A 16088-nucleotide genomic window follows, 5' to 3' on the forward strand; every position below is an offset into this window, starting at 1 on the left:
CAAAACCAGCGCAGCTCTCACTGCGCGTGCGGCTTCGGCCGCGCCGTGCACTCGCGCATGTGCAGAGTGCACCCGCCAGGCACACGCAGCCCGAGCGGGAGAGGAGCCCTCCCGCCTTCAGCCTCCGCGCATGCGCCCTGCTGCGCGCCAGGAGGGGCTGGCTTTTCCCGCCCAAAGATGGGGAAGCGCGCGCCACTTCTCGTGCGTTGCTGAAGCGGCGGCGGGTGGGGGCGCTGTGGGGGGCCGTGCTCGGAGGCGAGCGGCCGTTTTTGAGTTAAGTCGCGTGTGTGGTGGGAGCAGTTAAGTAGGTAGTTCTGTGACAGTAAATGGTCGTTGTGCTGATAAACGGTCGTTCTGTGGCTGAACTCGTTACCTCAAGCACCATGAAGGGCTGCGCTGCGTCTTGCTGTGGTGAAGGGAAGGTCCTGAAAAGATCCGCAGATACAGAAGGAACAGCCCCTGCCTCTCCCTGCTCCGTGTGTCAGTGTGTTATACAGGCTGCCTTTGTACACGAGTTGTAAAAGAACAAGAACATCGAGCCAGGAGAGCGTTAGAGACAGAGTTATGTGGGAGTGTGTGACACAGAGCATCTATAGCAAAGCAGGAAAAATTCCTTCTGCAGACATGTCAAAAAGCAGTGGAACCAGCGAAGAGTGTATAGTGGTGATGGATAGGAACACCTTCAGAGTTTTTAGAATTGCAAATGGACAGTTTGAATAAGATCCAAATAGTAATAACATCAATATTCTCACGAAGTCCTCTGCAGAAGTTGGCTGCGTGGAAGGGGATTGGTACCACTGCCCAGACCTGAAAGACTTTGTCATCTAGAAACAGCGATAACCTGGCAATAGGATAAAGCACACAACCTGCTCCAAGTCATCAGGTTTGGGCAACTTTGCCTACAGAACTGCGCTGAGGATTTCCCCAAATCCATGGTGTCCCGAGGCTGAGGAATGTTGGATTGAAGGGCGGCACAGTCACTGGAAATGTGAAGACCTGATGACTATGAAGAATTTAATAGTTTTTTGGTGCCTTCAAATTAAAATGACTTAGCATCACTTTATCTTCCATCTATGAATGAATGTGCTTTTAGTACGTGGTATTTTCAACAAGTGATATATCTACAGTCTGGAGCGTAGCGCCGCTTTCTATACCAGCAGCACTGTACTGAGCCTGATCTTTGGTGAGGAGTTCAAACGGGAGGAGCATATTTTCAAGTGTGCAGGGAATGTTTGAATAGTCAGTGAACAGCAGTAAGACCTTTATTTTCAAGGTAAGTGAGATGTTTATTTTAAACGCAAATATACGTATATGCATTTTGCTCTAACACCGGTCCTATCTTATGTCAAATCAAAAGCAAAGAATTGTGGTTTTGTAACAGAAGCATTCTGTTCAGTGGTCTGATTTAGTTAAAGTCATTCAGAAATAAACCTGACGTGTCCCTGATTTTGTATCCTACAACTTACTGATAAAGCATTTGATCATTGAAGATTTTCACTGTTGTGCAGGCATGCTGTTGGAAAACCGTGTTGTGTTGTTGTATGTCACTGTATAGTTAGCAGCAGTTACACAGCAGCTTCCAAACAGAAGCGTGCCTAACTCTTACATGGCCTCCTGCAGTCCTGATGCTTTTTGTCAGTGTCTTGGGTTCCATGCTGTTCTTAGTTATGTTAACTCACATGGAATTTAAGGTCTGCAAAAGGGTGCTTAGCCACAGAAATGCCTGCAGAGCAAACACCGTGACAATGCAGAGGGATCTGGGTAGGTAGGCTGGCTCAATGGGCAGCGTTCATTGCATGACATTCATCAAGTGACATGGGGTTTAGGGACATGGTTTGGTAATGGGACTTGGTAGGTCAGGCTGTTGGTTGAACTCGATGATCTTGAAGGCTTTTTTCCAACCTAGATGATTCTGTGATTCCATAATTGCAGAGTTACACCAGTAAAACTCCCCATGAGGGCAGTCCTGAACAAGTGAGCAGAAAAATGGTTACATGCATGGATCCTGTGCATTTTGTTCTTCAGCCTAGCAAGATAACAGTGGTGCAGAATCTGAACACAGTCTAGTTGTGCTTGAGCTTCACAAACAAGCCGCGACAAGCACATATTGGGAGTATGTTGTAAACCCGAAGAATACTTAATTCCCTTTGCTTGTATGGTGTCTCATTTTTGTCTAATCACACACTTCTGCATGTCAGTTTAAGAGCAGTCATTTCTATTATTACATTGTAATGACTGTTAAATACTTCACAGCTTTTAGGACATTACTGCTTCTATTCTCATTAGAGACCCAGTGCAGATCAGCTAAACAAGTATCTATTTGTTCTTTGCTGAATAGCATATAGAGAAAAGAGTTTTTAGTAGAACACTGCACTTTACTATAAAAAGGGATTAAAGCTGAATATGTTCATTAACTTGGTAAGAAATTGAGAAACATTTATATCAGCTTCTGTCCCTTCTCAGTGATTACTATGGCAAATCAGCAATTTTAAGCTATGTCCAGCTTCAGTTGTCTAAGGAGACCTCAGTCGTTTTGGGTATAGAAGGGATCTGTAAGTGTACTTGGGGAAAACAGAATCTTATAATAATGGGAAGTGATTTGTATGTATAAGGATAGTAGAAATCATCATTATTTTCTGTACTACATAGCAGTAGCAAAGATGGACACACCTTATGGAAAGTGCACTTTATTTTAAGTATGTAAAGATGTCACAAAGAAGGAGATCTGTCTTTAAACTCTCTTGCTTCTTCTGACAAGTGTAACTCCACCAAAAGTAATAGTCTGTAGATGACAAATACACACAACTTGTTTTTCATTTGGACTTCAGGATATCTATTAATAGCTAAGTCATTAGAAGTTTCTGTAATTCATTTATAAATCCAGATTATTGCAGAAGAATATTCTACAGAGTTTAGTTACAGAAATTACAATGCCTACCTATACATATGTGTAAAATGTTCATATCAAAGAATGTTTTTGGTTGCTTTCTTTTTTTTTTTTTTTAAACAGAACCGGTTCTGAAGAAGGATAATCTAAATATAAATGCCATTATCCGCTGCATTTTATCACTCTGTTTTAAGGGGTGTAAAGATATACTTCTCATAATAGAAATACATCATTCTGAATAGTAATGGGTTCTTTTGCATAGTGTTTTGCTTGGAAAAGTAGCTTCAGATACTCAAATTCATCTTAGGAAGTTACATGTCAAAACACATAACTTTGACGCAGTTAGCTGTCTTTCTGGTAGTAGTCTTCACCCAAGTGGACACTTCTTTGAAATCTGGTGAGCTTAACTCTGTAGAGAATAGCTCTTTGTCCTTAAGAAATAATCTAGAACTAACTAAAGGACTTTGAAGAATTGTAGGTGGAACAAATGTATTGCAAATTTTCAACTTTGGCTCAGTTATTACTTGTTTTGGAGCCAAAACTGTGCATAGAACTAAGGGTGCAAACAGTCTTCTACAGGAATTTATAAGGAGTCTTTCTATGTAATGCTCAACAGCTAAAGCCATTCACACTTCAGTGCCTAGAATTGTCCCCAGGATAATAACGAATAAAAAACATTTGTTGAGAAAGATGCATTAAATATACGAGCAGTGTTTAAAAGAGAGTCATCTAGGGCACTATTCTGTTTTGATAACAGGAATAATAAAGGATACTGTAGTGTTTTTCACTAACTGTGATTAGTCTGAAATACTAAAATTCTGAATCTGCGGATTTAAGCATCTATTAAGAGTTCTGCAAGTAATGTAATTTGGGGTCCAGTATTTTCTGAATGTATTAACCCTACACTAAGAGCTGATCAACACAGAAAATATTTTCCTTCAGCATTTAATGAACCATTGTTTTCCAGCACTTACCTCTACCATTTCATTTCCTTTAACTTCTTGCTCATGTGAGAATTTTTCTGATTTGCACACAAGCTTCCCATTTGCCAAGTGCACAGTACACTGTTGAAGCAGATTAAAAACATAAAACATTGGAGATTTTGAAATTCAGTTAGGAGATAGATTGGAAGTGATTCCAGCATAGATAGGAAATAAATGCAGGTCATACTGATGCTTTGCAATGACACCTGTTGATTGAAGCAGGAGTATTTTAATAAGAGTTTTAGAAGAAACATTTATGTGTGCATGTGCTCTATTTCTATTTATTTATTTATATTTGCTAAAGGAAATGGTAAAAACAAGTTTCATTCATGCACAGAAAGTGAAGTATAAAGGTGAATAGAGAGGTACACCTGTTTCTGAAATATGTTACCTTTAGCTTTTTGCCGTCCATAGTAGTGATGTCAGCCTCTTTTCCAAGTGTAAAGGAATTAGTCACAGACTGCTTGGGTGTTTTTGATGTCACAACAAAGTCATCTCCTTTTTGTTGTATTTCAACAATAGGCTTAATATCTCGAGCGGCTTTGATAAGGTCTTCTGGCAGTGCTGTGAAGAAAGACGAAAGAGGACTTTTTCTATTATGAATTTGTGTATATATATGAAATAGCAAATCAAGGTGCAATATTTACAAACCAATAACAGAAAACAATCTCCGAGGTAAAAGGCAAATGCTATTTCGGGTTCCTCGCTTCTCTATGGACATAGTGTTCCATTCCATCTAGTCTGTATAGATTTTGGTGCTATAATTACCTTGAAGTACTTTATCAGTGTGTATTTAGCATGACTTGAAAGTACCATCTTTAGCAGTAAGAGGTTGGTGTAGGCATCATACTGCAGGACTAGGCTTTTCAACTATAACTGAGTTTTAATTCTACTTAATTTCTATTACATGCTTTAAAAAACTCATGTGAATGTTTTGCCAGCATTGTCAAGATTGCATTTTTATTTATGTTGGTACCTATGAAATCATAACCACCAAGTTGACTCTTTACAGATTACTAAGTAGCTGTCTCATACATTAGTCACTACTGCTGTAGAAAGTGCCTGCTCTACTAAAGAGCTTTGAAAATCTGTAAGCCATTAACAAATTGGGTATAGTTAAATGTATTTATAACATTATGTGTTAACCAAAATAAGCCATTTTTTGATATACCTCTTCTTTCCTAAGGGACTTGTCATAGTTCATTTACTTTTTCAGATCAGACATAATAGACTTACCTGATAGGGAGTAGTTTATCACACAAACAAAAGAAAAAAAACAACATAGAAATACTGTAATAAAAGATGTCATGCAGAGCACATGTTGCAAACTGAACAAATTATTTTAGAAGTGACTAGAAATTTACCAAGAGCTTTCAGAAATTCTTCATAGTTCTCTTGAGCATAGACCTGCCAGGTTCCGCTGAATGCCATCATGGACGATCAGGTGCAGCGTGAGGGCAGTGATGCCAGCAGGCCAGTGAGAGCTCTTTCTGGTCATTCAGATGCTATTTATGGAAAGGGTAAGGCCAGCCCAGACTGTGAGATGATCAGCTAATTATTAACAGTGAAGTAACACTTATTAATCTTTTATTTGCTCTCAATGATCATAACCTCTCGTTCATTCTGCTTTCTACAAAATCCTACCTTGACCGACTCTTTTGGGATATGCTGTTTATTGATGGGTCACAGAATTCACATAATTATTTATAATAGTTGCAAAGTGTTGCATTGATTAATTACTTTTATTTTTGTGCATAACTTCTACTTCTAATGTGTTTTCTGTGATTTCTTCAGATAAAATAGCATGATTTACAATAGGCGGGAGATAATTACTATCCTATGATAGGACAGTATATAACGTATATGCTGTGAGCACTTGGAACTTAAATGGCGGGAATAAAGCCACAAATTGTGGTACTCCAATCTCTTGATGACAGGGAAAATCATGCTGTAGTGGAGCAGTCAGTTATGATTTAATCCAGTAGATGTCAGTAAAATGTATCTAAATCTGTATTAAATGTCAGTTGTTTTTTTTTTTCCCAATAGCCACTGTTGACACATAGAACATTAAAGGTAAAATTAAATATGAAACATTACTTGGAGACTGAAATTAAAGAAGTAAATTGAATGCATTATTTTTATTCTCATCAATTGCACTGAGAATTCCTCACTCAGAGACAGTGAGTGATATTCCTTGCTGTCCGTGCAAGAATGATTGTTGATTTTGGAAGACATTCACTAGATTATGGATCTTGAAATTATATTGCTTAATTCAAATAGAGCGCATATCCCAGGGGTCGCTGCCCTTCCTAAGTTAACTTTTATTACTCCATACCAATCATTAATTTTTCTATTTAAACAGAAAAAAACAATGCTGAACTTTTTTCTACAAATTCGCAGTTATTTTTAGTATGTAATTTTAACGAAAATGCAGACAAAGAGCCAGATGCCTGAAGTGGAAGAAATGTTTATGTTTAAGCCCATTTCTCTTCTGCCTTTTATTAGCAGGCAGCATACAAGGCTCTGGGGTGAGAAAACTTGTGCTCTAATTCTGATTAATCAACCTTATAATGATTTCAAGAAGACATTTATTTTTACATACTGTCATCTATTTTGTTGTTTGTGTTTTCAGAATCCTGCCACAGAGCCAGTTTGACTGAAGAATAATATTTCTTTATTCATGTGTACATAAACAAATCTTTTCTCTTCCTCCTAACAGCATTCAGACCAGGATAGTTAGCGGGAGGTCAATACATAGCTTGCTTCTCATGACTTTGGGAAATTCATTATTACTGCAGGCTATCCATGTACCAGCAAGTGTAACTTTTATTTTCTTCAAGGACTCCTCATATACAGATCCTAGTCTCTGATTTTTTTAAAAAAAACCTCATTATTTGCGTAAAATAGTCCTAGCAACTTGCTCTAGTTAACCATACTTGTGCAGGATTTGGGCAAGGTGACCTCCAGAGGTCCATTCCAAACTGAACAATACTGTGAAATCAAAGATTTAGATAAAGCTTTACTAGTAATCTTTTCGTTGTCTGCTAAAGACCACTGCTGTCTCTGGGTAGCTAAACATGACACTAAGAAACCAAAAAAGGAACGCCATGCACTTAAGATGGAATTCACATGTCTGTAAAGTGTACAGAGCTACTTTGCAATACCAATCTAAATGCTTTTCTTTATTAATTTTTCATTCTGAATATATATATATTCTAAATAAAGATGCACAATTTTGTAATTTTATTCACATAGAATAATACCTTGTTGCCTGAGTAGCAAGGATGAGGTCCTGGTAATGAGTAACACTGTATGTGTGTATGGGGTGTTGCTCACATGGCTGTAAAACCTAGGTGTTCCTACTGGAGTTATTCTAGGACGTGATTATCTGTCTTACCATAAAGTAATGTGAACAGTGCCTTCCAGCTCTGTGGACTTTCACTCTTCCCACTTGTGTAACAATTACAGCATGTCAGTCCAGAGGGGAGCTGACTGTGTTCCTCTGCAAAGCACCAAGCCTTGGGAATGTTGCCACTTTGTTTTCTTCCCATTCGACTCATGTTTGTGAAGGTGAATGCCTCACAGTCCCGATTCACATGGTACTTAGGAAACTTCTGACTAATTTCAAAATGGATGTACTTGACGACAGTGCTAAGGTGTCATGCAGTTTGTAAGTTTAATAACATAGACGTAAGCATTTCTCAGCTACAAGATAATCAGTTACACAAGGATTTAAAACAAAAAAACCCATATACTAATAGCCCAATTTTCATGTATGTGAACCCTCTGTTATTTCCTACACAGCATGTTGAGTGCATGTGCACACACACACATACAAATGAGAATTGTTTTCTAGCAACCAAAAAGTAAAAATACTATAATATTACTGAAATAAAAATAAAGCTATGAGCCTGAATTTTAGGGTGGAGACATTCAAGTGAATCCAAAGGCGTTAAATTCCTTTTAAATTCACTGAGATATAGTTGCCTGGTTCATTTAGGCTTTCTTATTATGGTCTCACTTGGGACTTCCTTTTCTTCTATTCCTGCTGGTATCTCTCCATGCTTATAGACACTGATAGTAACTGATCCTGTTTCGGAGCCATATTTGTTCTTGACGTAGATGCTGTATTTTCCTGTATCTTCATTGCAGACTTTCTCTATGGTAATTGTGACTACTGTCCCCTTCACATCCATTCTGTAACGATCTTTAAAGGTGATAATTTTCTCATTTTTGAACCAAGTGATTTCTGGGTAAGGATCTCCAGAGATACAGCAAGTTAAACACAGGGTCTATTGTAAAAGAAATAGTAGAGGTAGATTATGAAGACACAAATAAACAAATTCAGATGATGTGAGGTTCAGACAATTAAAAATCAAGATCAGTAGAAGTCCACAAGGGCTGCTTATCCATAATCTCTTTGTTCTAAACAGATTAGAGCAGACTGCCTGCATAGTATTCATCAAATAACACACATACTTTTATCTTAAGTCTGTGTTTCTTAAAATGAGAGTGACTATTCCTGAAAGATGACCATTATTTAAAATTATTCTTGTTACTTTGCAGTTACATTGAGCTTGGTGTCTAATCTGTGGATCCATGGAAATAGCGGTCCTCAATTTAATTTTATTAATGTTTCTTGCAGCTTCTGTGGAACTAGAAAATTCTTACAACTGTGACTTTGGGTCACTTCCACATCCTTGGTAATAAAATGCCAGAAATGACAGTGAGCATTTAAAACCAAGAGTGTTCTCCCCAGCAGTCATTTTCCTACATCTGTGCAAGGCCCAATTATATGAGTGGTTACTCAACATTACCTTATCCTCCATGATGGTGGCTACATCTGGCAGACCTTGAATAACTCTGGCGCGACCTGGGAATGAGCAAATATGACCTCTTAGTTTTACTTATCATTGTACCTCTTGGTTTTGTTTGGCAGAAGGAAAGAAAATCATTTACTTACACTTTTCTGCTATTGCTGCTTCTCTGAAAGCGAAGAGACAAAATTATAGTGGTTTTATTTATTAGGTATTGTACCAAATATGACACTCAAAATAGATCAGTCTGGCTGTGAAAATATTTAGGCATAAACTTACTTTAGCCTTCTGTGCTCAGCCAGGGCATCTTCAAAGGCTGCAAGGGATGAGATGGTTTTAGGGAACGTTACTATTTATTTCTTTTGACGTAGTAGGTTTAATATAATGCATCAATGTTGGAATTATAGGTATTTGTGCACAAAGCTATGTGTTATTAACTATTCTCTTGGCATGAGGATCTGCCATAAGGAAATCTGAATCTATTTATAAACTACTGAAGTAAGTGGAGCCTAGTACTTCCTTTCCTCAGAAGGAAAAAGTCCTTTGAACAGTTTGGAAAAGTCTTTAAAAACTTGAAGCCATGTTCTTTCCAGGATGTCCCCTGTAAGTTCTGTCATTCTCCAGGACACAGACACATCCTGGGAGCAGCTGTCCTCCCACATCCCTCCCCAGGAGCGCCTTATGCTCAGCAATGCTCATTAAAGGCTTCAGTCCTTTCCACTGATGCCTTCTCCTCCTTTTGTCTTTCCTTTGGCTTTCTTGGGCACTTCATTGTCCTTAACTCAGTTTAATAGCATGCTGTCACAGAACCGTAGCTCCAGCTCAAATGAAAGAGAAGAATCGCTGCCAAAGATTTGAAGGAATCTTGGAAAGGCTCAGGGAGATCTAATTCCTGTGATGCTGTTGTTGACTCAGCTTACCTTGCCCAGACAAGTCGGTTGACAGCTTGTGAGAGTCATTCCCATCAAATAACTCCAGGATGTATTTTCCTTTATCTGTATCTGTTGGGTTCAGTATGTGAAGCCAGATCTGATTAATTGTGCTCCCAGCTTTCAATCTGTCACGAATTTCCAGTCTCTTCTCCCTTAATAAGCAAATTATTTACTTTCAGTACAATTTAGCAGATCTGTCTAAATCGGAGTGCTAACTTTCCATTAGATCTCCATCTGTTAGAATAACAGAGTGAGAGTCAGGACCTTGATGATCATTTTGTGAAAAGTTACGTACTGAGTCACTTGAATATCTCACTGGGCATCTATCCATGCTTTTAGGTAGTTTGATAAAGCTCTACAGGCTCTACAAAATACCTCATAGTTTTTATTTGGGAGATTAAATAGGAATTAGACATCGTATAACACTGGCACAGACTGCCCAGGGTAGTGGCAAAGACACCGTCCCTGGAGGTGTTTAAAGAAAGGGTAGGTATAGTACTTAAGGACATGGTCAGTGGGCGATATTGGTGGTGGGTGGACAGAAGGACTAGATTATCTTAGAAATATTTTCCAACTCTAATGATTCTACAATTCTATGATATGCATTTAGTCCTTAAACATCATTAAAACTGGCTTCCTTATATATGTCTGTAGGATGTGTGTAATAAAATGGTGTTTCTCTATTTTACCAAGATGTTATGAGACTATATGACCTCACATTTGGAAAGAGTCTTGTAATGTTTGGGAACTGTGTTTTTCAGAGTGAGGCAATATGATGGTTTATGGAAGCATAAAATAGTAGAAATAAAGAACTTGAAACAAGGAAATAGAATCATAGAATTTGCTAGGTTGGAAAAGACCTACAAGATCATCCAGTCCAACCATCCACCTACCACCAATAACCCCACTAAACCATGTCTCTCAACACTATATCTAAATGTTTCTTGAACACCTCCAGGGACGGTGACTCAACCACCTCCCTGTGCAGCCCATTCCAGCACCTGACCACTCTAAATAACGGCTTCTTTTCCTGTTTGTAACCAAGATGACCAGTAAAGATGACCAGTTATTTTTATCTCAGCAACACCAGAATATTTTTAACATGACTGTTTATTTTGGAATTCCCAGTCATGTTTCAGGATTCAGAGGGAATCATGGTTTTCAGCCCTGGCTCTGACAAATCTCCCATTGCCTTAAAAAACTGTGGTCTGAGGCCTAAGATACCCAATTTCTGTGATAAACAATTACAAGCTACAGTACCCGCAGAAACCTTCCCAGTGCCTTTAGGGGACTCACTTGTGAAACCAGGTTGTTTTCATGTAGTCTGTGTAGTACTTCACATCTGTGTAGATTTTGATGCCTTCGTCGGTAGGCTGAATTTTCAGAGGTGTAGCAGAAAGAGCTGATGGTATAATTGAAAGACTGGAATTGAAGAGGAAATCCAAGAACATCTGTGCAATTTTACATGTTATGCAAAGAAAATCCCAAGCAACCTATTGACATTTCCCCCTGGAGAATGTGACTGGTTGAATGTTGGATGGTATTCTGCCTCTGGAAGGCTCCTCTTTTAGCCAGCAGAGAGCAGAAAAATGTCATCATCTCTTCTGGAGACCTATAATACACATCTCACAGACAGAAATAGTACAACTTGCCCAAATTCACATAGCGAGTGATGTGACAAGGAAAAGGCTGCTGGCACGTACAGGTCACAGAAATAATTTGTAAGTGCAGAGGGTTTTGTGTCCCTGGACGCATTTACTGACCACACTTCTTGGCAGTTTAAAGGTGCTTCTAATGCCAAAGTAATATTAAATGGGCGGTATTGTACTTGAGACGGTACACACTGACGTCTAGATCCAGGGGCAGCTCCTGTGCTGTTTGCTCTGATCCTGGCACCCCACCCCCTTCCCCTGCTGTTATTACTGAGGAGAAAAGGACATACCACTGATCCTACACAGCTCCTTGAGAAGGTCTTCAAAGGCTGCAAAGATATAATGATATCTAAGTATCTATAAATACAATATTAAGCAAATCACATCCGATCTACCAACTTAATTTTGTTATGTGTAGAATGTATCAGTTATTCATTGTCCTTTTCTTTTGCAAAGCTTACTGGATATGGAGTTTTTTGCCACTGATTCACTTATTTTTAGATGCTGGCCATTTCTTACTACATTTAGATGCTCCTATCTTCATTAGCACTCAATGTGTAATTAAGGCAGGAAACTGAAATAATTCGGCATTTCATTCGTGCTTTGTGTTGTCATTAACTGATATTCTGTGGCTGTGGTAGCTGTGAATTTTCATCCAATGGTGGGGTTGCAGAGTGGAAATAGAATTTTGTTCTTTGGGTAGTTTGGACTAGCTGAACATCCAGGGCTGAGAATTTGTTTGTGGATTATCAAATGGACTCTGGCATGGATGGATAAAAAGGCTAGAGATCATATACAAAGCCCTCTGAAGACATATTCTGTTCGCTGGGCTTTGTATAACTGTTGGAGAGTAAGAGACTTTTTTTTTTAAACAATGCATTTTATGATCACAGTCTGACATGAAGTACTTTTGATTTTTAAAATGATCATAATGTATACACATATGTATATAAATACAAAGTTCTCCTACTTCCTTTTGTGAGATCAAGTTGGGTGTAGTCCTCTCCTCGGTCATCTGAAACAACTGCTTTGTATTGGCCCTCATCTGCTTTGGTTATCTGGCATATATGCAAATATATGATGTTAAACTAAAATGAAATAAATACATAAATTTAAACCCACAACCAAATTTTCACATGCCATTGAAACAGGACATGGAAAAGGCAGAGAGATGAGGTTTTCTTCCTTCTTCTTCCAGTTTGTCTCCAGAACAGGCAACCAGTCATGATCAGAAAACCTGAAGAGCCCACACTTTCCTTTTCAGCCACTGTTAAAAACATCTTATTTCTAATTCACATGGCTATAAGGTTAATTCTTCTTTCATTTAGTTGGCATTACCCAGAACACATACAGACCGTTAAGCATGAGCTCAACCATTATTTTTTGCAAGTTAATGTGGACATCAAAGCCACCGAGTTGCTTTTCTGTTTTTCACCTTTTTAATATGAAGAGTTCCTATCCCAGTCTGTGGGTCAAACACACCACCTGTTTGCGCTTTCTTATTGAAGAACCACTGGAAGCTGGTGTCCTTTCTCAGATTTGTTGCCTGTTTAAAGTCAAGGTGTAGAAGTCAGGGTCCCAAACACATTCTGTTTTATAAATGCAGAGATGTTCTTCTAATGTGAAGCATCTCAGCAGTCCTACAGGATTGCTGTAGAATGCTGGAAGCTTCCCTCTTTGTTAAAAAGTCTGTTCAGGTTCTACTATCCTTTACTCTTCATCAGTCTGCAAATAACCATTTGAATGAGCATTGTTCATTCCCAGATCTTAAAATGCACATCTAAAACGTAATGCTAAGGAAATTCAGACTGTGTAGTTGCACTGCATTGATGTACGTACCTTGCAGGTAAGGTGTACTTCACAGTCCTCAGTAACCTTCCATTTCAAATTCTCTACAAAATATGGACCTATAAAAGAAAATAAATATCTTGCTGTGCAGCTCCACAGCTCAAGAATGATCTACTGGAAGGGGCAGTCATGCGCCTGACATGCACCAGACGCACAGTTTACATCACACAGTTATTGCTGGTTTTGTAATGCCCTAAGGCAACAGATCTTATGTTAATTGAGGAATCCGATCTTAAAATGTCAGTGAATTAATCAACTTAAATAATACACCTAATAAAGATGATACAAGCATTTAGAGCATTTCACGAAATGCCTTTGCTCAGGTTATGCCATCCTGTTGGCACAGTTCTGGTAAGTCATTAACCTTCTGCTTATCTTACCCTGCTTTTTCTTCCATTCTCTCTGTTTTGCATCAGCCTCCTTTGCAACTTTAGCAAAACCTGTAGGAGCAGTAGTCAAAGTCAAAAAAACCCACAGTTTCTTAGTATAACACTATCTATCTATTTATCTGACTATCCCAGTTACAGAAGACATTCTCATAAGAGCTGTGACACATGTTCATAAGGCATTTCTAGTACCCCACTGAGAATGTTAAATGGATTAGTACCACAATTTTTGATTATGCTGGATACGTGGTATGTAATATTATTGTCATGAAAATAGAAGTGTATTTGAAGACTTGAGCATTATGTGTTTAGGAAATGAAAGAGGAGTTTTGCCATGCAAAAAACCAGGCTGGAAACCGTGAAAATAAAATGTTTTAAAAGTAAGAAACATAAAAGAAGGCAGAGAGCATAAAACTTATCTCAGTTTTAAACAGCCGTTTGTAACTTGATCATCAAAAAAGAAAAATTATCACTGACAGTTCACAAGTCAAGCTCATTTTTTATTCTGAAATTAACATGTGCCAAATCACTCTATAAAGGCACCCGATTCTCCCCACTGCTCTTAGGGAGAGTCCAGTGAACGTGACATTTATATGGACAACTTCTGTTCACAGAACATGGAAGCTTTGGAAGGTCACTTGAAATCGTCAAACTGTTCACAGGAACTGAAAATGGTGATAGACATTGTATGGGGAAGTATTTGAGTGCTAATCTTCTTGCTTTCTATTTTTAAATAGTTTAAGAGCCTCTCTGTAGCAGCACATACACCCTGTGTGTTTCACCCAGTGTGATTTGTGTTAGTCTTTCCATGCTGCTTGGACTCATCTTCCAGTAAAATCGACACTGGTTTCTTTACTGCATTCAGTTTGATGCAATTAATCAGCTGTTAAATACTCTGAAATTTCAACCTGATCCTGTCCTGAGATAAATATGTACAAATCATAGTTCTTGTCATTCAGTTTACTACCAAGATACACAGTGTTTGACATAGCAAGACGATATGTGAAACATTTGGAAACAGCAACTAAAGATTCCACTGGATATTTTCCTTCAGCAGATCTTTTTTATTGTCAGAGACCCTATTTATAAGGTCAAAATCTTCAATTTATGTCAAAGAGAAGAGGAATTCAGATTATTTCTTACATGATTCATGGACTTAGGGGGCAATATTGGTGGAAAAATTGGTTGGACTAGATGATCCTAGAGGTCTTTTCCAACCTTAATGATTCTATGATTCTATGACTTTAAATGTGTGCTAAATTTTGTTCTCCACATTCTCAGTGTGTCATTGTAACTGTCAGAAGTCCCTGGGGTCCTTACATGCCTAGAAAAATTTCCACTCTGCATGACAGTCTGTACTTGGTACTAAATTTCCACTTACTTTCATCCAGAAGAACAAGGGTGAATTGATTTTTAGCTTTTCCATCCTGCAGCTGGGCTGTGTACACTCCTTTATCATCATCACAGAAGTTCTGGATTATCAGTTCAACCAGACCTTTTCCTTTGACAAAGTTTATTTTATGTGTCTGTGTAAAACAAAGCAAATATAATAAATTGAATAGTTTTTCCAAGACTAGATCCTGGCACAGCATCTTCTACCACACTCAGATATAAGACAATCCTTCTGCGTGCATATCCTTATATATTTCCCTCATCTCACAGGTACAAAGAACCAATGCATTCTGATATTCTATATCCTGGGATTCATCTGTTATTTGTTTATGTGGTTGGGTATAATAGAACTGCATAGAGCGGAACTTTCCTCTGGGAGACAGTTTCTGTTAAAACTGTGTAACACAATGTCTTCTTGTTGTGTCTTACAGGCTCCTCAGCTTACCAGGGTATCTGTGATTTTTAGTATAACGAAAGTGGTGAACAGAATTACATATCTGTGGCATGTAATCACATGTTTGGGCAATGATAAGAAATATTGCCACCCTCCGACACCATGCAAGCGCTATTGAATCCTTTATACACACCCTGAAACCTGCCAGACACTCACATGCAAATACCATCATTATGCCTTACTGCCTTGTTTGCTCTAGGCAAATATTATCATTACAAAGAGCTTGGCAAACACTTTGTAATCATACATTTCTGTGGTAGTTCACCAGTGCAGAAAATATAGTTCTAACAATAGACAAGGGCTACAGTAAGTTTACTACATATTGCTTTAAAACGAGAAAAATAACATCAACAACAGAAGTCAACAAAAAAACATTGCAATAAATTTCTGAAATTCTTTGCCTACTCCTATCCCTTTTTTAATCCCTGCTTTTTCTGTTTGGTGGTTTTTTTTTTTTTCATTTTTAATTGTTTTCGGAGGTTTTTTTTACTCATTTCCTTTTCCTCTCCTCTTTCCTCTCCTCTCCTCTTTCCTCTCCTCTCCTCTTTCCTCTCCCCTCCTCTTTCCTCTCCTCTCCTCTTTCCTCTCCCCTCCTCTTTCCTCTCCTCTCCTTTTTCCTCTCCTCTTTCCTCTCCTCTTTCCTCTCCTCTCCTTTTTCCTCTCCTTTTTCCTCTCCTTTTTCCTCTCCTTTTTCCTCTCCTTTTTCCTCTCCTTTTTCCTCTCCTTTTTCCTCTCCT

The 16088-nt window shown here is 38.4% G+C and overlaps 3 protein-coding genes across 3 annotated transcripts in view; 1 reads left to right on the plus strand and 2 right to left on the minus strand.

The window, feature by feature from the left end:
• Positions 128–16088, plus strand: part of GRHL3 (grainyhead like transcription factor 3) — a 106655-nt gene continuing 90694 nt past the window's right edge. The window contains exon 1 of the mRNA XM_021375291.1: positions 128–1273. The gene's annotated coding sequence lies outside the window, so the exon portion shown is untranslated. The remainder of the gene's footprint in view (positions 1274–16088) is intronic.
• LOC110387314 (fatty acid-binding protein, liver) lies at positions 2454–5822 on the minus strand. Its single transcript, XM_021375320.1, has 4 exons — positions 5235–5822; positions 4262–4434; positions 3862–3951; positions 2454–2782 (listed from the first exon to the last, which is right to left on the minus strand). The coding sequence occupies exons 1-4, from the start codon at positions 5302–5304 to the stop codon at positions 2732–2734; spliced, it is 384 nt and encodes a 127-aa protein (XP_021230995.1). The 5' UTR covers positions 5305–5822; the 3' UTR covers positions 2454–2731.
• Positions 7523–16088, minus strand: part of MYOM3 (myomesin 3) — a 28780-nt gene continuing 20214 nt past the window's right edge. The window contains exons 26-37 of the mRNA XM_021375283.1: positions 14887–15031; positions 13500–13559; positions 13111–13178; positions 12707–12817; positions 12242–12329; positions 11562–11600; positions 10916–11021; positions 9608–9771; positions 8967–9003; positions 8834–8856; positions 8688–8743; positions 7523–8162 (exon numbers count right to left, since the gene is read on the minus strand). Of these exons, the coding sequence (XP_021230958.1) occupies positions 7863–8162; positions 8688–8743; positions 8834–8856; positions 8967–9003; positions 9608–9771; positions 10916–11021; positions 11562–11600; positions 12242–12329; positions 12707–12817; positions 13111–13178; positions 13500–13559; positions 14887–15031 (1197 nt within the window). The 3' untranslated portion in view covers positions 7523–7862. The remainder of the gene's footprint in view (positions 8163–8687; positions 8744–8833; positions 8857–8966; positions 9004–9607; positions 9772–10915; positions 11022–11561; positions 11601–12241; positions 12330–12706; positions 12818–13110; positions 13179–13499; positions 13560–14886; positions 15032–16088) is intronic.

This window comes from Numida meleagris, chromosome 22, assembly GCF_002078875.1.
Source record: "Numida meleagris isolate 19003 breed g44 Domestic line chromosome 22, NumMel1.0, whole genome shotgun sequence".
Taxonomy (NCBI): domain Eukaryota; kingdom Metazoa; phylum Chordata; class Aves; order Galliformes; family Numididae; genus Numida; species Numida meleagris.